This window comes from Melitaea cinxia, chromosome 5, assembly GCF_905220565.1.
Source record: "Melitaea cinxia chromosome 5, ilMelCinx1.1, whole genome shotgun sequence".
NCBI lineage: Eukaryota > Metazoa > Arthropoda > Insecta > Lepidoptera > Nymphalidae > Melitaea > Melitaea cinxia.
Genome location: NC_059398.1, coordinates 9,552,744 through 9,575,534, shown reverse-complemented (window position 1 = coordinate 9,575,534; position 22,791 = coordinate 9,552,744). Strand labels below are relative to the sequence as shown.

At 35.0% G+C, this 22,791-nt stretch overlaps 2 protein-coding genes across 2 annotated transcripts; both read right to left on the bottom strand.

Annotated features, from left to right (window-relative positions):
- Nucleotides 1-3,224: 3,224 nt before the first annotated feature.
- On the bottom strand, nt 3,225-15,128 carry LOC123653540 (sodium- and chloride-dependent GABA transporter ine-like). Its single transcript, XM_045589530.1, has 5 exons — nt 14,948-15,128; nt 14,721-14,833; nt 14,365-14,644; nt 4,172-4,404; nt 3,225-3,424 (listed from the first exon to the last, which is right to left on the bottom strand). The coding sequence occupies exons 1-5, from the start codon at nt 15,117-15,119 to the stop codon at nt 3,317-3,319; spliced, it is 906 nt and encodes a 301-aa protein (XP_045445486.1). The 5' UTR covers nt 15,120-15,128; the 3' UTR covers nt 3,225-3,316.
- Nucleotides 15,129-15,843: 715 nt separating this feature from the next.
- Nucleotides 15,844-18,034, bottom strand: LOC123653813 (sodium- and chloride-dependent GABA transporter ine-like). The gene is made up of 3 exons (XM_045589794.1): nt 17,909-18,034; nt 16,108-16,321; nt 15,844-15,910 (listed from the first exon to the last, which is right to left on the bottom strand). Exons 1-3 carry the CDS (start codon nt 17,991-17,993, stop codon nt 15,844-15,846), a joined length of 366 nt encoding a protein of 121 aa, XP_045445750.1. The 5' UTR covers nt 17,994-18,034.
- Between the last annotated feature and the right edge of the window lie 4,757 nt (nt 18,035-22,791).

Here is a 22,791-nt window from a genome sequence, read left to right as displayed (position 1 = left end):
ATTAACAAAAAAAATTGAGGATGGTGAAAATCTTGGTAAGTAAAATTGAATTGTTTATCTTATTAAAATATTTATTTTCATACATAAAAACCGGTGAGAGTTGTAAAAGTTGTCGCATAATTTACTAATATGTAACTAATAAGTGTATTCAGTTTCTCAAAGCTTAAGAAAAATATTATTAAAATCTCCTCATTGGAGCAGCGTGGTGAATTAGCTCTGATCCTTCTCTTACATGGAGACAGAGGCCTATGCCCAGCAGTGGGATATTACAGGCTGAAGCGTAGCGTTAAATACTAAAATACCTGTCTGTAAGAAGTTCAAAGAATGGTAGAAACATTTATACCAGTTGTATACCAAGACTAGCTTTCCACTTGTGGCTTCAATTGCAAGGATTATATAAATCTAATTATTCCATATTTTCCTGTTAAAATAAATCCTGTCACTCAGTGATAACATAGTACTCTCTTGTTAAAGCTTTTTTAATATTAGTCCCGTAGTTTTCTAATTTATCCACTATAAACAAATAATAAAACAAAAACAAATCTTTATAATAGCTTAGATATAATGTTAAACGATGTGGAGCTGACATGAAGATCTCTTACTATTCCACAATTATTTGTGCTTGTGACAGTAGTTATTAATTGGAACAAATTTTGATATTCTAATAAAATAATCTTAAGATAATTTTCATTTTAAATATATTTACATTGCAGAAGACTACATAGAAGACGATTTTGATAGCAGTGATTGTGAAGAAGACACAGTTCAACCCATAAATCCAAAAAAAAGAAAAGTATGATTTTAGTTTATATTATATGTATCCTGTTATAATATTCTATTTTCATAAGATAGGTTAATTGTAATAAAATATATTGTTTAGATTTATGAATTTTTTATTTAATCAGGTTTTGAAATTTTATTTACAATTAAAACATTGTTTTATTTAGTTTACTTATTCATTGTTTTGTTCCATTTTAGACAATAATTGCTGCAAATATAATTTGTTATTACTTTTTTGTTCTAATTAATACATTATTTGCCTTAATTTAATGATAACTTACATATAGTAAGGATTTATTTTAACAAACCCATTCATTTTATAATGATGATATAAAATATTAGCGACGATTAATTAATGCATACTCAAAATGCTCGATTTAAAATAAAAAATAAATAATTTATCTCTAACATCTATCATGTTAACATTTGTTTGGAATGTTTTTGATCACAGTAACATAATTTATTCAATATAATAATTTCATCATTTCAAATCTGCTATTCGCTAATTGGAACCTTAATTAAAAAAAGGTGTTTACAGTAATTTGACTATTTATACACATAGTAAGATAAATTTATTAATACATTAATATGCTTAAGATGGTTTGTATGTGAATATTAAAATAAACAAACATTTGTTTGAAGTAAAATTATCAATATAATATTGCCATAATATTAGGTTAAACCAATTTTTAGGCCATAGTAATCATTAAGTTTCAATCTTTTCCATTATAGGAGAAGAGGCATTTTCTCATGTTAGACATCAATTGGACCAAACATTAATTCACTCTTCATAGAAATTTAGCAATATTCAACCGGTCAAAGTCTCCCCGTACCCGTCAATTTCAGCACCGTTATGCTCTATGTTTGGATCGAGTTTTCTTATTTTCTTTATAAGGATATTGTGTACATCTTATAGCACCGATGCAAAGTGTTTTTTACGTACTTTATGAATATTTATAATGCTATTTGTCGACGATACGTAAAATATGTAATTTGTTTTCAAAAACATCCTACTTTCTCGCCCTCTTTGATATTGTTGCCCAAAAAATTTTTTTGTTAGTTTTATCGTGCGCGCGATTATCGTTTTTTTTTTCTAAAAAAAATAAAATTATTCATATTTTATCAATATGTAATTCGTATTTAAATATGATTTTCAAAAAACACGATTTACTAAAAATACCGAGCTAAGCTCGGTCACCCAGGTCCTAGTAAATTAAAGCTTAATTCATACTCTTTAAAATAATATAAGCGTTTTTGTTCTAAGTGTAGAAACTTGTGACCTATAAGCAAAAAACTACATACATCTCAAAGTATCATCTCTCATCTCTAAGTAGCGCGCGCTTATCGAATCATATTACGCGGGAGATGCGAGGTCAGCGCTGTGCGGGCGGTACGGTAGACTGCTGGGGTTGAATTCAACCTCGCGGTAGACTACGGAGGCTCGCGCTTGGGCAAGTCCGGTCTACCAGAGGTTGCGAACTAAATTGTTTTCAGCTAAACTAGGATATAAACCGGTATGACAGCTTTTTTTAATTTGTCTTCTGAATTAATCTGATATTATTCAGGATTGAATAGGAAAACGTATAATTATAAATTACATTGGTAGCAGTTACTAAACTATTATGATTATGAATTTATTTTAAAACTCAATTTAGACAATAGAACATTCGATAACTATGATTACCTAAGTCTCAACAAATCTTCTAAAACAATTACTTATGTGAAACATAATAACTAATAAGTAAGAGAATTTAAAATAATATTTATAATATTCATGGAATGTGTAATATAATTGTTATTTCGTAATTAAAAGCAAACAAATTGTATTAAGAAATTAATCTGGGAAATTCGCAATATACGGCTCAGTAAATAAAACAATGCTAAGCTTTTGCAGCTTGAAATCCGAATCTAAATTGTTTGGTTAGTACTAAATATTACATTAAAATTCATGACTTGTTCAGCGGTAAAAACGTCATGAGGATACCCGCATGATTCGGAATATATTCTGAGATATGACAGACATGTTCATCAGCTCATATTGGAACAGCGTGGTGAATTACGCTGTAACCCTTATACTTTATAAGTTTATAGGATAATAGGCCAATTTCTAGAAATGAGATTTCAGTCTGTTACATATCTTTCCTTACACTTAATACTTATTATATGATTCACAATTGTTTACGTAGTTACATTTCGATGTTGATAATTAGCCACTCATTAACACCATAACAATCAACAGATCTGTTAAAACTCAACTGAAGTACATAATTACATTTCGATTTTGAGTGCTGAAGTCTACGCCACAATTACGAAATCATTATCTACATATTATGTAGTTTGAGGTCGAGCTGTTAAGCACATTTCTTGATAGTAGTATATGTATGAGATAGTTACATTATTATTTGCATTAATTTTTTTTGTATATTTTTCGTTCTTTGAGCACGTAAACGTCGTAAACACACAAACTACACAATATGTAGTTAAAATCACAACGCTAATAATTGCTTCTAGTAACTAGACCGAATTTAGTTGAGGACTAGTTAATAGCTTTATCATCAGGCGGTTCAGATTCTGAACAGCATAAATCACAACCAGTGATACCACAATCGCATAATGACGTCGGACGAATAGAATTGCGGAATTTCTGAAAATAAAATAAACAAATAATTAAAAGACTAACAGCAATTGTAACATTTGAATACCTAGATCGACTATCTAGAACCTAGATATTCAAAGGTTAATTAAAGGTCGACTAATATTGTAATAAAGGCTATCTCTTTTTCCCGACACAACATTCGTCTGGTTGGAGGATCCTCCTTTTGCGAGGGTCGATGAGGAACTCTACACCCTATACCATCACACCTCCCAGATCCCGTTGCTTAGATATAAAGTGAGAAGTTAGATTACGTGGCCAATAAAGAAATCCGTGGCTAGACTTATTATTTCCCGAAAAAAAAAAAAAATTGTTTTTATGATCAATAGTAGTCGAACAAACAATAATTAATCAAAATTAATTAATCTGAGCGACAAAAATAAAGATATCTAGTAAGGAGGGGAGGAAGGGGGGGAGCAACTTAAGTGTGGACATTTATTTAATTAATCATAAATAAAAAAAAGACTGTTAGTCATTTTCACATTCGAACAATAACGAACAAACGACGAACAAATAATTAAAAATAAAAAAATAATCAAAAATCTATAAAAGTGGGTCCAAATTCAGTGAGTAGCCCATTTATCTATATGTATTTATCGGAAAAAAAAATGTAGCCATATTAGTCAACTTTTATTTCTAATACAAGCATCAAGAAGTTTATCTTAGGAACAGACGACCGTGTATGTATTTATTTACTTATTATCAATTAATGTTAATAAAATTAAAATTAGCACATACTTCTCTAAAAGTATTTCCAGGTGATCGTACGATAACTACAATGGCATAAACAGGTATGCAGAGTAGAGACAGTGATGCTATAATCCAGCCGAGCACTTGTGCCCAAGTCGGGTACTGATATTGGCGATAGCTGGGAGGTGTGTAGTCAACGAGGCTAGCCACCCATAGCGCCAATAGCAAAGCTGGTGCCGCTATTAGCCAGCAAAATCGAAAATACAGCGATGGACACTGACCTGGTTTAAAAGAAATACTCAATTAAGGACAATAATAAGAAGCTTACCTTACATTAATGAAGGGCCATATTTAACATTTAATTTCTAAAAGGTAAATAGAAGATGTGAATACGTAACCGATAACATCACTTCAGCCTATCGCAGTCCACTGCTGGATATACCTCTACAAGTTCGCGCCAAAAATGGCGTGAACTCATGTGTGTTGCCCTTATTACCACGCTGGGTAGGCGGGTTGGTGACCGCAGGGCTGGCTTTGTTGCAATGAAGACGCTGCTGCCTGTCTTCGGCCTGTATATTTCAAAGCCAGCACTTAGATGGTTATCTCGCCATCGGTCGGCTTTTTAAGTTCCAAGGTGGTAGTGGAACTGTGTTATCCCTTAATCGCCTTTTACGATACCCATGGGAAGAGAAGGGTCACCGATAACAGAGTGCTCAAATATCGACAGTTACCGTTTATACTATTTCAAAGCTTTTATAATTATATACATCTTGTAGTATAGTGTTATATTGTGAGAAAACCTGAATGTTAGATATTTTGATGCTTGTGTCGCCAGTAGCCTTGGATTAAACGGGTTAATGGACTATAGTAAAGGAACCTGCTTAGTCCAAGGTACCAAGGTAAGGTATTAATTGTTTGCAATTTTAACCTAGATTAATGTATCTTTTTGAAAAAGATTTTTATTACAAAATTAGCTGGCCGGACAGATTTCGTTTTGTCAAAAGTTAATACTATTTTTTTAAAAGTATTTAGATCTTCCGTGGCCCTTAAAGAATAAACAAAAAAATAATAAAAAAATAAAATATTCTCGAGTTATGCGCTTAGCAACATTCATTTTTATTTATATAGATGTAATAAATATATATATATATAAATTAACTAGATGACCCAGTGAACTTCGTATCACCTACCTATATTTGGGAAAAATATGCACAAAAGATACAAAAAAATAATACAAAAAATAAAATATTCTCGAATTATGCGCTTAGCAACATTCATTTTTATTTATATAGATGTAATAAATAAATAAATATATATATATATATATATACATATATACATTAACTAGATGACCCAGTGAACTTCGTATCACCTACATATATTTGGGAAAAATATGCACAAAAGATTTTCTAAACGCATCTATAACCATTTGACAACCAAGTGACAATGTTTTTGACAAATGACATCAGATGTTTCACAGCTAGGCAACATTTTCATTCAATATTTCAATCAACATTATTATTTAGGTTAAAGCGCTGATATAACAACATTTTCATTTTGTTCTCTACGTGACATTGGCAAAATCAACCGTGCGTCACTGGCACAATTGAGAGCCACAAAAAAAAAATAATCAATCAATCAACCTTTTTAATTGGAAAATTTGATTGCTGTTTTTAGTATTTTCCGCTACTTATTATTTATATTTTTCACCTTCCCTGAACATCCACAAATATTTCAAAATCAAAATTAGCCAAATCGGTCCAGTCATTTTTGAGTTTTAGCGAGACAAACAACCAACAGTTATAGATATATACACATACATAATGATTACTATTATCATTACTTAAATACAATACTGGTATGGGAAATTTAAAAAATGATGATTCATAAACGGAAATACTGGACAAAAGATTCATTCATAGTATCAACCGAGTAAAACCTTATCAAGATGTATTCAATACAATACGAATATAATTTATTGAACAATCACATACAATGTATGTAACATAAAAATAAGTAATAAAAAGAAAACAAAAAGTATGTACGAAAGTTCTCATTTTTTCTTCCAAACAACCTTTAGAAAAAGAATAAAGCGCCACATATATATAGTACATGCCTATATAGTACATTAAAATAATACGAGTATATACTTACATAGACATACTTACATAGACATACTTACATAGCTATACTTACAGGCATAAAACTATATATAAACAAGTAAACATCATATACAACAAGAAGAACTTCAATTTAACGGAAGTTAACAAGAGCGTTAACATTTTTTGAAGTTAACTTAAAAGTTAATGCGTTAAGCTGAGTGTTAATTTCGTTAATGGATTAATTAACGATTTAACGATTAACGGAGTAACGAGTTCCGAGACCTTTGCGTATAAATAAATAAAAAAAAAACTAATAGATATTATGTATATTGCGTATATATACATAAGCGTATATATACATATTGCGTATAATACATATATAAAGCGTGCACTCTGTGCAACGTACGGAAGCTCCGAGTATTTATGTATGCATATTTGAAAAATACAGTAAAATTTAACGTACGAAGAACTTAAACGTTGAAATTTTTTTACATAGTCGTGATTATTAGGCTTTTTTTTTGTAATTATATATTTTTTTAATTTTTAAACCAGTAACAATAATATAAATATATTTTTAAAATAAACTAAATTTATTAAATTTTATAATAAACTATTTATTTTTATTTATATTTATTTATATACACTTTTGCACACCAACACAAAAGTAAAATAAGTTTAATTAGGTAAAAAAAAAATAATAATAAATTTGCATTAGTTGCAACAGGCGGCCTTATCGCTAAAGCAGCGATTTCTTCCAGGCAACCTTTGGGCAGAGGACTAGAATTGATTGTTATTGGGGATATGGGCGCAAAATAAGTGCTATCAGTCATGCTGCCGCTATTAGCCATTACTGAGGCTATTTCAGTGGAACTTAAGCCAGTTAGAGATGAGCTCGCTGTAATCAGGGAATCCATGAATTTCATCAATAGCCAATATGAGACAATTGTGAAGCGTGTAGACGATCTTGAGAAAAACATGAAATCGTGCATCAATATAAAATCTGAACTTGGTTCCATTAAGGATCACATTGACAGTGCAGAAGTGGATAATGACAAGCGGGAGCAGTGGGTTCGGCGGTCTAATGTAGAGATTTTTGGCATTCCAGAGAGGAAAGGAGAGAACTTAATGCAAATTCTTAGGGACGTTGCTAGTAAAGCGGAATTTTATATATTATATATTTACATACATACACATATACATACATATACCTACAAATACACCTACACAAATACACACATATACACGTACACAAATACCTACAAAAACACATAATAATTTGATAACAAAGAAAAATACATACACAGAGAAAAAATAAATAAATTGATAAACGAATAAATAAGTAAAAAATAAAAATAAAATAATATTACGATGACAAGTACATTGCCTTAGTTAGCCTCTTGAATGATTCCAATGTTTGAGCTCGTCTTATAGTTAGCGGCAACGAATTCCAGAGACGACAGGCTTCAACAGTGAAAGATTTAGAGTAAAAGGTTGAAGAATGATATGGAATCTTTAGGATAAGGTTATTATCAGAGCGGAGAGATCTTTCGTGAGTATCACTAAGAAATTCGAAACGATTTTTTAGATAGGAAGGTGTTAGAGGATTAAATAGGATTGAGTAAAGGAGAGACAGAATGTGAGTATTCCTGCGAAGTCGGATAGGTAGCCACTTGAGCTGTTTGCGAAATTCTGAAACATGGTCATATTTACGTAAACCAAATATGAACCGAATACAGAGATTTTGTAAGCGCTCAAGTTTATTTAATTGTTCCTCATTTAAATTAACAAAACTAGTATCAGCATAGTCAAGAATCGGTAAAAGGAGAGTCTGTGCAAGCATAACTTTAGTGGGAATGGGAAGAAAGTTGCTTAACCTTCTCAGAGACCCAATTGCTGCAAACAGTTTTTTGCTTATAAAGTTTATTTGGTGTATCCAAGATAGGTGTTTGTCAAAAATAATACCAAGATTTTTCACTTGATCGCTTATCGGTATACGTATTTCGTCAACAATCACTGACGGGACCTGTGACCAGATAATGCGTGACATTAATTTCTGGCTACCGATGACAATAACTTGCGTCTTTAAAGGATTGATTTTTAAACCAAATGATTTACTCCAATTTTGTATATTCATAAGATCCTCATTCAGTAAATTAATACATTTAGGCAGATCACTAAGAGAAGATTGCGAGTAGATTTGGAGGTCATCCGCATACAAATGGTAGAGAGAGTTAATGTGCTTAGTGACAGAGGAAATAAAAAGAGAAAATAATACAGGGGACAACACGCCACCTTGCGGCACGCCAGCATTAATTGTATAATAATTAGAGGAGTATCCCTCAACATGTATGCGTTGCTGACGACCACACAAGTAAGATTGGAACCAGTCAGTCACCTCAGCAGACATGTTCAGAGAACGAAGTACGGCAAGTAGTATGTCAAAATCAACAGTATTAAAAGCATTACTGAAGTCTAGTAATGTTAACACCGTGACAAGTTGATTGTCCATACCAGCTCTGATGTCGTCCGTTATTTTAATTAAAGCAGTAGCCGTACTATGACCACGGCGGAAACCAGACTGTAAAGGATTAAGAAGGTTGTGTCTAGAAAGGAAAGGAGTCATTTGTTGATAAATAAGACGTTCAAAGACTTTTGACAGAAATGGAAGAATAGAAATTGGTCGAAAATCGGAATAAGCACAGGGATTTGATTTTTTAGGTAAAGGGATAATTTGAACATTTTTCCACACGGCAGGAAATGTAGAGGACTGGATAGAAAAGTTAAAAATAGACGTAATTATTGGAGCTATAATGTCAATAATGGGAAGAATCATTCTACGGCTAATACTGTCAGAACCGACGGCATCAGAGCTGATGTTTAAAACGTTTTGCTTAACGTCACTTACAGTGAATTTACAAAAAGTAAAAGCAGGAAAATCTGGAGTGGGTAAGGCTGAAAGTTGATTTAAAGTATTTGATTTAGTTAAATCATCTATGGTAGCAGGAGATAAAAAGTGCCGATTAAGCTGGTCTAAATTTAATTTATTTAGATCAATACTTTGGTGTGTTTTTCCAACTCCCAAGTTTCTGTCGGAACTTCCAAATTTTAGAAGTATCAGACTCTTCATTTAAGCGTTCGTGAATGTAGCGTCGTTGCTTATCCCTACAAATTGTATTGCAGCGATTCCTTATTTTTTTATAATTCTCGCAATTTCTTATATTGGGGTTAGCCCTATATTTAGCCTTCGCTTTATTCTTTTTATGTTGTAGAGATTTAATGTCTTCGGTAAGCCAGGGTGCTGGCAAATGCTTTATTCGAACTGAACGAACTGGAGCATGCATGTTGTACAAATCAGTCATAAGTGAATTAAAAATAGTAACTCGTTGATCGATTGTATCAACAGATTGAATCACAGACCAATCGATCCTGTTTGCATCTTCACGCAAGCTGTTAAGGTCCATACCACTAAAGTTACGAAGCAGAAGGATCCTTGACTTAGCCTTCGGAGGTTTTATTTTGTACGAAAGGAAAAGAAGATCATGATAAGAAAATGCACAAGCATTACACTGTCCATGATTTTCTACATGGTCAGTGGAAGAAACTATAATTAAGTCTAGAAGAGAGGGAGTAGAATTTGGAGAAGAGTGCGTGGCAGCAAGTGGAAGGATATTTAAATTAGACCTAGAAATAATAGTATTAAGTTTTAAAGATTTGTAATCATTTTTCAACAAGCATGTGTTAAAATCTCCCATTAAAATAGTGTGACTGTACTGAGGAGTAAATTGTTCTAAAAGGCTTTCAAGATGAGAAAAGTAGTCAATAGAGAGAGAAGGATTATAAAAAACACATAAAAGAATCTTAGAGTGAGAAAGAGTTAATTCTAAGAATAGATGTTCCGCACAAGGATTGTTTTGAGGTGCTGACATACTGACAATGTTATAAGGTATATAGGAACGCAAATATATGGCAACACCCCCACCAACTCGATGTATGCGGTCATTTCGAATTAACTGAAAACCCGGTAGAGAATAAGAAGTTGAAGGTAAACAAGGTTTAAGCCACGACTCAGAGACAAGGATAGCGTGTAGATTTATGTTATCAAATGAGGCCAAAAGGTCAGGATAATGTGCAGGAATACTCTGAGCGTTTATATGAACAACATTAAAATTCTTTGGAAAAAGTGAAAAATTAGAATTAAGACATTCGTTGAGTGTTGGGATACTTTGAAAACTGTCTTCACTATTTGTTTCTGTAGAAGAAGAGAAAGACAGAAACGCATCATTGTCATCATATAAATTACTGTTATCCATCGTAATTTAATGTAACAAGTATATTTCAAGTAACAAATGTAGGTATTATATATAAAGTATATCTAAAATAATAACAGCAAATAATAATAATGTTAAGGACACACAAAGAAACTAGCGCCATCTAGCGGCAACCATTGAAACCACGCAGAGACAGAGAACGCATGAAACTCTCTACTCAATACTAGATGGCGTTAGAGGAGCAACTGTGGAACTATACTTCTATATAGTTCCACAGTTGCTCCATAGCATAGCATGCTAGTCATGTTATCTCCAGTGATGGAATCCAGACCGACCCGGAGAAACTGGAAGCAGTCCAAAAATGGCCTACCCCTAAGGACAAAACCGAAGTGCGGGCATTCCTCGGACTGTGCTCATACTACAGGCGTTTTGTTAAGGGATTCTCAGAGATAGCCAAGCCATTACATCGGCTGACAGAAGATAAACGACAATTTAGTTGGGATGGGACTTGTGAAGATTCTTTTCAGAAACTGAAAAAACATCTGTGTGAAACACCAATCCTGGGATATCCACAAACCGAAGGTCGATTTATAGTCGACACGGATGCAAGCAACACGGCCATTGGAGGGGTGTTATCTCAAAAACAGGGTGAAAGAGAAGTAGTTATTGCATATTTCAGTAAATCTTTATCCAAGCCAGAGAGAAACTACTGTGTGACAAGAAGAGAACTCTTGGCTGTTGTAAAGACGCTACAACATTTCAACAAGTATCTCATCGGCAGACAGTTTTTACTGCGAACTGATCACGCAGCCTTGAAGTGGCTACTACAATTCAAGAACCCAGAAGGTCAAGTAGCTCGATGGATTGAGCAGCTTCAGGAGTACGACTTCAAGGTGGAACACCGCAGCGGAAAGATGCATGGGAATGCCGATGCACTCTCACGAAGGCCGTGTTCGGAAGACTGCAAACATTGTGTTAAGCAAGAATCTAATGAAGTCACATTAAAGCTAACAAGAACAAGTCCTTCGGGTATCTGGGAAAGTGATGCTATGAGGGAGGCTCAAGAAAGAGATGACGACCTTCGGCACATCATCACATGGAAGAAACGGGGTGACGTAAAACCAATCTGGAGTGAGGTTGCACCCACTGGCGCTGTCACTAAGGCGTACTGGGCTCAATGGGACAGTCTGATACTTCAAAACGGAATACTCTACCGGAAATGGGAGAAGACTAACGGCAGAGAGTTCCACCTTCAGATAATTGTCCCAAGAACGAGAATACCAGATGTTCTCCGTGAAATACATGATGGCGTATCAGGAGGCCATCTAGGTGTCAAGAGGACGTTAACAAAAGTGCGAGAACGATTCTACTGGTTGCATTGTCGAGATGATGTACAGGATTGGTGCCGCAAATGTACTACTTGCGCTGCTGTAAAAGGACCTCAGACCAGGAGCCGTGGGAACCTGCGGTTGTATAACGTCGGTGCACCGTGGGAACGAATTGCAGTTGACGTAGCGCGGCCATTTCCTGTAACGGAATCAGGAAACAAGTATTTTATGGTTGTCATGGACTACTTCACCAAATGGCCCGAAGTGTTCGCCATACCAAACCAAGAAGCTACAACAGTCGCTTCTAAGTTAGTCGAAGAAGTGATATGTCGCTTTGGTGTGCCTCTAGAAATCCATTCTGACCAGGGCAGGAATTTCGAATCGCAAGTATTCTAGGAAGTGTGCAGAATTTTGGGCATACATAAGACGAGGACCACCGCGTACCGTCCACAGTCTGATGGAATGGTTGAGAGATTTAACCAGACCCTTGAGAGGCATTTAGCGAAATTGGTAGACGACAAACAAAAAGATTGGGACAAGTATATACCGCTCTTCCTTCTGTCGTACCGAACCGCCGAGCATGAGAGCATAAAAGCTACCCCGGCGTATGTCAATTACGGTAGAGAATTACGAATACCAGTAGACCTATTGACTGGAGGGTCACCGGAGGAACCAAATACCGTACAAGACTATGTCAGCGATTTAAGGGAAAAAATGCGCTATATACACGCCTTGGTTCGGGAAAATGGTTTACAGTCAAGTGAGAACATGAAAACCCGATACGACCGGAAATCGAACACGAGCGGCTTCAAGGAAGGGTCACTGGTGTGGCTGCATAACCCAACCCGCCGGAAAGGGAAATCGCCAAAGTTGCAGACCAAGTGGGACGGTCCATACAAAGTGGTTACCCGACTGAATGATGTGACTTACAGGATTCAAAAGCAACCAAGAGGGACATTCAAAGTGGTACACATAGACGGTATATGGTCTGGCGCGTTACCATGGCAGTAACAACGATGCTCGGGACGAGCATCTCTAAGAGGGGAGTAGTGTTAAGGACACACAAAGAAACTAGCGCCATCTAGCGGCAACCATTGAAACCACGCAGAGACAGAGAACGCATGAAACTCTCTACTCAATACTAGATGGCGTTAGAGGAGCAACTGTGGAACTATATAGAAGTATAGTCTCGAAAACCGTGTACATGCGCGAACTTTCCAGAATGGTCTGGGCCTCGTCTCGGCCGATATAAATAGCCGTAGCGAGGCGAACGAGTACAGTTCAGTTTGAGCGATCTTCGAGGCGACTTCAAGAGTGAAAACTAGTGATCAAGAGTGGTACCAGCGAAACCTACGACATTGGCTACGACTGAGGACATCGTGAGTGCTTAGGGTTTGAACTTAGTGCTTAGTGTTTGAACCCAGTGCTTTGTGTTGGACCTAGTGCTAGTGAATAAAGTCTTGAAAAGAGTCAGCAGGTCTTTCTCTCCAAATCCTTCGAACCCTAACACGTAACAATAATAATAATATTAATAAAATAATAATAAACAAAATATAGATTATAATATAATTATTAGTCTTACCCTAATAATAATAGATATTATGAATAAAAATAATAGATAAATGAAATAGCTAATAGATATTATGAATATTATAACATCAAACAACAACAATCATTAAACGACTCCAATGATTGTGCGCGCCATATGTTTACAGGTCAAGAATTCCATAGATGGGCAGTGGACAGAAACAGTTACAGTAAAAAAAAGAAGAATGAGAGAGAAATTTAAGAAGGTGGTTACTATCAGAGCGAACAGGTCGATCGTGAGCATTCGATAGTATTTCAAAGCGTTCTAGGCGTCTACGCATTAAATAGTAAACAGTAGAAAAGTAATAGAAAGTGAGTATACTGGCGAAGTTTAATTAGAGCCACTCGAGTTTCTTCCAAAAGTCATAAATGTGGTCATATATTTTTAACCAAAAAATAAACGGAAAAGAGGAATTTTGAATACGCTAGAGTTTATTTAGTTGGTCTTCCCTTAGATCAAGATGATATCTCCTGCTAAGGACTCGGCATAATAGAGGATAGGTAGAAGAATTGTTTTTCTAGCGCAATCTTTGTGAAAACTTGCAAGAGATTTCGTAACAGGCGAAGAAAACTGATTGTACAAGATATTTTACGATTCAGTTCCTTAACTTGTGCTTTCCAAGCCAAATTTCGGTCAAAAATGACGCCCAATTTTTTAATGTACTGTAAGGAATGATATTGGTGCTAAAAATAACAGGCGGCAGAAGGGATTCATCTAAGCGACGCACCATATGATGGCAACCAATAATAATAGCCTGGTTTTCACGGGGTTTAATTTCAGGCCCAAAGAATTACTCCAGTTAACATGTCTGAATTATTTGTAATGTATGTGTATTGTTTAAAAAATATAATATAATAAGAAATTATTAATTTGTTATTGCATCATGATGAAATAATTTCTATGAAAATATTAAAACAACCAGAGATAATTATTATAAAATAACAAAAATAATTACCAGTCATTTGTTTGATGTTTCTGGACAATCTATCCACTCCATAAAACCAAGCTATACCGACCACTTCGAAGAAAGCAAGATACGTAATGCTCAGTGAAGCGGCATAGAAGTCCATTAATTGAAAAATATAAATGCCGCTATGTATGATGTGAGGCAATCCAAAAACGAGAGAAACGGCGCAAACGCATAGAACTAATAGTTCATGGTATACAAGTCGCTTTCGTATCATATCCGGAAATCCGTCTTGTATAGAAGTCACTACGACTTCTACAATGGCAAACTGTAATTTAAATAATGAAGTTTTTATTATTGTACTTAAAAATAAATGACACATTTGTTCCATATGTAAAATATACCTGACTGTTTAGACCTAGGCACAGAAACATGAAGAAGAATAAAACTGCCCACAACTGTGATGCTGGCATTTTTGCGATTGCTTGAGGGTATACAACAAATAGTAACCCTGGACCTAAAATAAACGAAGTGTATTAGATACAAAATTTACACGTTAGAACAAGATTGAGAGTAACTTCTTAATGTGTTAAAAGTAGTAAAGTCATAACGTTATTATTTAAATACTTACTATCAGCAATGACAACGTTTACAGGTGTATTCTGTTCAAAAGCAATGTTTCCAATTGTAGCGAAGGTAAATATTCCCACAATGAGACTAGTAACCGCATTCACCAAAGATACAGCTAATGTGTCGTGTAAGAAATTGTTATCAAAACGGTTATATGAGGCAAACATTATCATAGATCCAAAAGCTATTCCAATAGAGTTGAAAATTTGTGATGCGGCATTCACCCATGGTTTTGATTGTTTTAATAGTTTCCAATCTGGCTTAAAGAAGTATCTTAACCCTTTGTCAGCTCCTTCGAGGGTTAATGACCGACCAAGGAAGACTATAATTAGTAAAAATGGTAAAGTTGTTGTGATGTATCGAACTTTGGCTGATGATTTTATGCTTTTCCATAGGGCAAAGTAAACCAGGACCCAAGCACACACTAAACAAGCTGCCAACTCCCACCGCATGCCACCGGGATATTCAATACCGTCACTCATGCTCAATACTTTTTTCCTGAAATTTCATTAACATATTACAAGGAAAATTAGAAAAATACCTATTAAATTATTTTACAAGGATTTAATTGGGTAGTAGGTTTGGCAATTGTAGATCGTAAGTAGATAGTCCTTTTTTTAATGTTCCTATGTTTGCAAATTAAAGGAATTAATATGTTATTTAATTGAGTGATTACAGACGCCACGTATTTAAAAATATGCAAATTTTTTTTTTTAAATGTAAATATCATAATAAGCAGTAGTTGTAGATATTAATTGTTAAATAACAGTAGTTAAATATTAGTAGTGTCTAATAGAAAAAAAAAACGTTTTGGATTTCACTCACCTAAATACACACTTGTCTAATTATTCTTCATTTATGCTAAGTTATTATTTCGCTAACTGCGATAACTTAATATTACTGTCTGTATAAGACAATGTTGTTAACTTTTTTTTTAAATTTATTTATTATATAGACTGTTTTTCTGAGACAAGCGAATAAATTTCATAGTTTAATTACAAAAAATGTAAAATGAGCGGTGTTACAACATTACAGAATTCTTCTTAAAGAACTTCTCTAATTAATTGTTAGAAAAATTCATTGGCTAACTGTCAATGAAGTGATTGATTTTTTACTATTATTCGTTTTGTCTCTAAATTTAAAACTTAAATTTCAACTTACTCAAAAAATTGTTCTGTTGGAGTTTGAGATCCATTTGGTTTAGTTATGTTATGGTTTGGCATCCAACACTGGTGTGTATTCCACCTATTTGAACAACTAGCCCACGGAACTTCCGATTTAAAAGACGTGAAAAAGTAATAAATTGCCCATGCAATAATCACTGCGTAATACGTGGACATTAGGAAAGAGATCATCACGCTTGCTAAGCCAGCACCTGAGAAAAAAAATTAAGAAATATAAGTATTTACAAAGTGTAACTAGTACTGGGTGTATGGCCCACTTATAACGATGAACCGTTATAAAAAAAAGCATTAACAGGTGTTATTTTTGGTTTCTAGTTTAATTAGGACTGTTGTAGTACCTAATGTCTGAAGATGCACATAATAATTAATGCTAGGCATTTTTTTCTATTCAGCTAACTCACATGAGTATAGGTAGGTGCATACCTATCGGGAAATATTTGCATCGAATGGATGTGTGCATTTTTTTGTTTGTCGTTCGCATTGATGTAAATGTACATATACTCGTATAAAAAGAAATATTCTAAAACATGATTTACCACTTTTTAAAGTAGCTTGTTGAGGTGTGTATTGACAAAACAAGAAATATTAATAATAATTTGAATGTACCAGGGTTGTTACGAATGCAAAAGTTTTGACAGCAACAGACAGATCAGATGCGGATGCGGACTTTTAGAGGTTGACACCCGTGAATGCGGATACGATGCTAAAACTGAACTTATAACAAGTTTTTCATTAATTACGAAGATTTTTATATCTCGTTATTAAGATCAACAATAATTAATTTCTTCCGTAGAAAAGCTATAAGGCTAGGACAGGTTCTCCTTCATCTTTGGGGTCGCCGGCCGATAGTCGGGGGACTTCGGCCGGCCGGGCGACACGGCCCCACACTTCTGAGGGGTGGCCTTGTTGTGAGCGAGGCCACCCAACCATTGTGCCGGGGCCCGGAGGCTTTATCCGGGCCTACCGCCGGGGTGAGATGGCGAATGCTAACGCGACCCCATCTCGCCCCACTCAGGCGGACGACTGCTCACACGTGGTGGTTTTTAGTCAGTAGGAATCTGATATAACCCTCTGGCGCCCCCGTGCTGGAGGGTATCCATGATGGATTTTCCCCACGTATAAAAAAAAAAAAAAAAAAAAAAAAAAAAAAAAAAAAAAAAAAAAAAAAAAAAAAAAAAAAATTTCGCATTCGCCATTTCGCATTTCCAATTCCCATTCGCTAGTATACATTTATAAAATATTTACATTCGGACTTTACCAGTCTTTTTTTTTGTACTGAATTCAAAATACTTCTAGATATGTACCATTTGTGGTGGCGATATTTTTATTAACTTTTTAATCACATTTACTTTAAAATATGCATCAACAGCGTAAATAGTTTGGATAAGAACAGAAAAAAGTACTAATACATTAACAAAAGTAATCTTGCCGATCAAAAATAAGAGATATATAACGGGATCTTGATACCAGTAGGTGCCTGTAATGAACTATACGTTGTTTCTTTTCATCAATTTTTGCTACAAATCCGCATCTGCAAAAATCCGCAATACCGCGAAAATTCGCAACAACCCTACTATTTACTCGTACTACCTGTACAGTGACGTAGCGAGCTTGACTCGTGCCCTTTTTAGCTCCCCCCTTATTCGAAAACCATATAATATGTCCAGCAAATTTTAGATTTACGGACCATTTGGCGCCCCTCCTCTCGATACGCCACTTTACCTGTATACTATTGCTTTGGGCTTAATAAATGTTATATTATGTCATTAAAACTTTACCTTTAAATAATGGACATATTTGTGAGAGCGCCCCAATGGGGCCGTGAGCGGTGTACTGTCCAATAGCAAGTTCCATAAAAAGCATTGGTACGCCACATACTAAGAGTATTATAAAGTAGGGTATCAGAAACACTCCTGTAATAATAGAAAAATAAGTTATTACATAATAGTTTATATGGCAAGTGCACATATTATGTAAATATTTTAAACATTAAAGCCATATTTTCTATAGTAAGGACACATATAAGAGCTGTTTTTTGTCAATACATTAAGGGCGACATAAATGAAAATTAACGTACAGGTATGAACCTATAAATCTGTAAGAATTGGTCGTGTAAGTCAAGAATATGTCTGTATATGAGAACTGATGAATTAGAATAGTAATCAAAATATATATAATATATTATAATATACTACATGATGCTTAAACTATATTATATGTTTTTATATAGTAAACGATTAGATGTTAACTAATGCTTAAGAGGTGTACGGGCTTATTATTAAAATTGGCCATCGTCAATGCCCTTGATATCAATAAGTTGACCTAGGGGAATTGTCGTAATTAACCCAGTCATCAACCAAGTCGATAAATTAGGTATTTGTATTTAGCAATTATACAACGGTACCTGTCGTAAGGTAAACCATAAGTTGTTGTCGGCGTTCTATCTAACAGACTGATATATGTAAAATTGACTAATTGCAAGTAAAATATATTTATAAAAAAAAAAACCGAGTGCGTTTTAGACTATATGACTAAAGTAAAAGTTACGAAACGTAATCAGTGTATTATTAAATATCACTAAATTTAGGAACGTATAAACGTCAAAAGTAATACATATTATCCACAAGTAAATAAAAAACCCGGCCAAGTGCGAGTCATCCTCGCGCACCGAGGGTTCCGTAAAAACAAAATTATTAAAAATATTTTCATTAAATGATGTTACTAAAAATTTATGCTTTTCGGAATTTTCACTTTATCTGTACAATAAAATGTTGCTTCATATCAAATTTCAACATTCTGAGTTCACGGGAAGTAGCCTGTAGATTTTGATTCCCATGCGAGTGTCGAAAATTTGCAGCATAAACGCTGTATCTTTTGACTTCGTTGGCTTAGAAGTTTGATTTTTTTCACAGCTCTAAGGGACAGTAGACTTGAGTACCTATTTGATATAAATGTCAGCTTGATGCCTCCACCCTTTCCTGAGAAAATGGGTCTTGACAGACAGACGGACAAAAAAGTGATCCTATAAGGGTTCCGTTTTTTTCTTTTGGTACGAAAAAAACGAGTCTGCTTTAGACCACAAGACTGAAGTAAAACTGCTTTAGCTCCTACAGTGATATAAGAAAAGCAACTCTCTCTCTCTTTCTCAGTCAGTCAGTCAGTTCAGCCTATTACAGTCCACTGCTGGACATAGGCTTCCCCAAGTTCGCGCCAGTCATCCCGGTTTTCCGCAATCCTCATCCAGCCTACACCTTCTATCTTCACTAAATTATATCTCCCTCTCAACTTCCGTTCACCTAATACAATCACACTTTTCGTAATGCTCTCGTCACGCATTCACCAGCTTACTCCCCAAGTCAAGCGTGTAAAGAAGCTTTACGTCAAAAATGCACAAAATGTCTTTAAAAAATGACATACAATTTTTTTTATGTTAGAATACACACACACGTCCATTAACCCGGCCTCCGGGAGAGTAGAGTCATCTTCTCTACTCTTCACTTGGGCAAGTCCTGTTTGTCGCGCCCACGTCGCGGGCTTGGGCACTTCAATAAGCTGAAGGGTGTAGATAGATATTGCGGGGTATAATGCAGATCCCTTGCCCAGAGTTACGGGTGAAGACCTCAACGGTGGTATATTCGGCGAGAACAGTTGTCGGTATGGACTAACCAGCGGAGGAGGCGAGCCACAGGGGGATAGTACCTGGATCCTGATGGTTTGAGTCCCGAGTCTTCCATGGTCCAGTGTACTCGCGACGCCTCTAACAGACCAAAATGGAAGCGCATCGCCAGGAGAACAACCCTCGGTAATGTTATCGACCCACCCAACATCCCACCATGTACCTCGTCAGCGCAACTACGACCACTCTGACAAGAGTGTCCGACTAAGAAGAAGTTGTAATACAATGATTACTACTATCTTACCAATACTATAAATGCGAAAGTTTCTGAGGATGGATTGATGAATGTTTGTTAATTTTTCACGCAAAAAGAAATTGAACTGATATTAATTAAACTCGGTACGTGGGTATTGACTGATATCGCGAGGCATAATTATTAATTTAATATGAGATTCTTATAGTACATATTCCTCTACTGCACCTCGACAAGTCACGACATTCCAGTGCTAGCGGTCGATGCTGTGTTTTGTCTATCATCGCTCATCATCATTATTACTTTAGCCTGTCACAGTCCACTGCTGGACATAGGCCTCCACAAGTTCGCGACAAAAACGACGTGAACTCATGTGTGTTGCCTTTATTACCACGCTGGGTACGCGGGTTGGCGACCGCAGGGCTGGCTTTGTCGCATCGAAGACGTTGCTGTCCGTGTTCAAAGCCGATTCAGCAGTTCGATGGTTATCCCGCCATCGGTCGGCTTTTTGAGTTTCAAGGTGGTTGTGGAACTGTGCTATCCCTTAGTCGCCTCTTACGACACCCACGGGAAGAGAGGGAGTGGCTAAATTCTTCATTGCCGTAACCACTGTTTTGTCTGTCAGTTTAAAAGAATTTACTGAATAGAACATAACTTTTTATCAATTATAAAATTTATGTACAATATGTCTTATAAATTGGACGATTTGTATTGTTGTATCGTTGTTTAATCTTATCACATGGCGTTTTTAATAATAAACGTGGAAGTAACTTTTAATACGTAATTGTTTGTTTTTTTATCAATAGTCCAACCGATTTGTCATCTACGTTTAAGGTGTAGCGAAATGATTATAATTTTACGACCACTTATGATGTCTATTCGATAGGTGTTTCATGATTCATCTATGATAATATATTCCGGTTTCATTCAATTGTGAATCATAATTATATATTAATAAGTTCAGGTTAAGATGTTTGCCTCCCTTTTTGAAAATACGTCATAATTACTGCACATTAATTATATATCATTTTATAGATAATTGCTTGCTCTGCCGCCATCCACAACTAAAAAAAATATGATTGCTTTTGTTTTTTATTAACTACTTTTTAGTCATTAAAAGTCAATATAATTGACGGTCGGTAAATTTTTTACTTACTAGCACGGTCTTACACACAGGTCAGAACACTAAGCCCAATTTTAATGGTGAGAGATTAGTACGATAATGTCATAACTTTTCGTTCGCTTCAGCGCCACTGTACGTCACTACTATCGCTCAGTGCGGTCACGTGGTGCGGCGGCGACCTTCATTGTGATTAGTGACGAGATATTGAGTGACGTTCTTCACTGTAATTGGTTATATTGAGTGAGGTTTCATTGTATTGGTTATATTGACTGACTTTTGTAATAGGTTATATTTTAAAACATACATGCGTGACGTTTGATAGAAAAAGAGACAGAATCCTATTTTGTCTTCGTTGCACAGCACAACTAAGCGATCGTCATGTCACTCATACCTCTGGCGGTTTTTAACCATTAAGCTGACGTAACACCCACCATTAGCGTTACCATTAACAGTACCATTGTAGTTTCCCAACCTGTGTATAAGACCGTACAGACTTCGTTCTGTCAAAAGTTAATAGTAATTTTTTTTTTCTTGACTATTATAACCTTCCTTGGGCCTCAAGGAACATTCAAAAAAAGTAAATTAGCCGAATTGGTCGAGCCATTGTCGAGTTTGGCGCTTAGCAACATTCATTTTTATTTATATAGATTTAGTGCGAATTATTTGCACGGATATTGCAGCAATACTATTGCTAGTAGTTATATAATAGTCCCAACGATTAGTTGATATTATTAAAGTTAACAATATTACTATGTTATGGCAAGAATTAAGAATATATAAGTATAATATTAACGACTTTTCCCTATTTAGTTTTTCAAGTACCTAATTTAACGTTATGGGTGTAGAGCAGCTGTAAGAGGCAGTGGCTATGATTTTCGAGTCTAAAGTTTTAAATCTATCCTTAGATAAATATCTATCCTTAGATACATATTGTGCCATTTATCTTTTCGTGTTACAGAATGAACACCCTAGGGCCTTTGTAATGTAGAATGACCGTGTCGGAGACATGAATGAAAAAAGAAGTTTGGTACGGCGTCCTGAGATTGGAAACACTGTCGGAAGGCTGGCAGCACTGAGGTAATTCTGTTAAGAGGAGGAGGAAGGACTTGAATCCAGCTCTCAATAAATAAATAAAAAATCTGTTAAGAGAACAAGAAGTCGACGCTTCGCACGATTAAGAAGAAAATGTTCAGGAAGCCAAAGTAAAAGAAGAAGAAGAAGAAATTTGTAAAAGTCATTTAAACGAAGATTATGGCATTGACGAATATATATACCCAATTTTATGCCGTTTTGCACAGATGTGTAACTTTTTCCAACATGAAATATAATATATTTTATTCAATGAATGACCGCGAATTTTTTATAGCAAAAAAGAAATGGCGGTACAAAGTTCTCCAGGTCAGCTAGTATATATGAATACATATAAAGAAAATAGTAATAGTACGACCTATGTATGTTCCTATGAGTGTTGAAGACACCTGTCAATAAATAATAAAAAAAAAAAGTGCGATGCTTTCCAATCTATTGTCCGCTTTTACAATGCATTCCTTTTCTTTTTATTTTCTAATAGAATCAATCTAATATTTAAAAAAAATCTTATATCAAAAGTTAGCATTCTTCTGTGTTTTTACTATATATAACACATTTTATTTTCTGTTCGTAAGTAGTA

What these genes read in the sequence shown, in the direction of transcription:
- LOC123653540 (XM_045589530.1), bottom strand. Translation starts at nt 15,119, where the DNA reads ATGATAATGTTTGCCTCATATAACCGTTTTGATAACAATTTCTTACAC. An exon ending in AAACGTTGTCATTGCTGATA is followed by an intron (nt 14,834 to 14,947) that starts GTAAGTATTTAA and finishes CGTTTATTTTAG; the next exon opens with GTCCAGGGTTACTATTTGTT. An exon ending in CTGGAAATACTTTTAGAGAA is followed by an intron (nt 3,425 to 4,171) that starts GTATGTGCTAAT and finishes TTTTATTTTCAG; the next exon opens with AAATTCCGCAATTCTATTCG.
- LOC123653813 (XM_045589794.1), bottom strand. Translation starts at nt 17,993, where the DNA reads ATGCTTTTTATGGAACTTGCTATTGGACAGTACACCGCTCACGGCCCC. An exon ending in AATATGTCCATTATTTAAAG is followed by an intron (nt 16,322 to 17,908) that starts GTAAAGTTTTAA and finishes TTTTTTTCTCAG; the next exon opens with GTGCTGGCTTAGCAAGCGTG. An exon ending in CCAACAGAACAATTTTTTGA is followed by an intron (nt 15,911 to 16,107) that starts GTAAGTTGAAAT and finishes CGCTTGTCTCAG; the next exon opens with AAAAACAGTCTATATAATAA.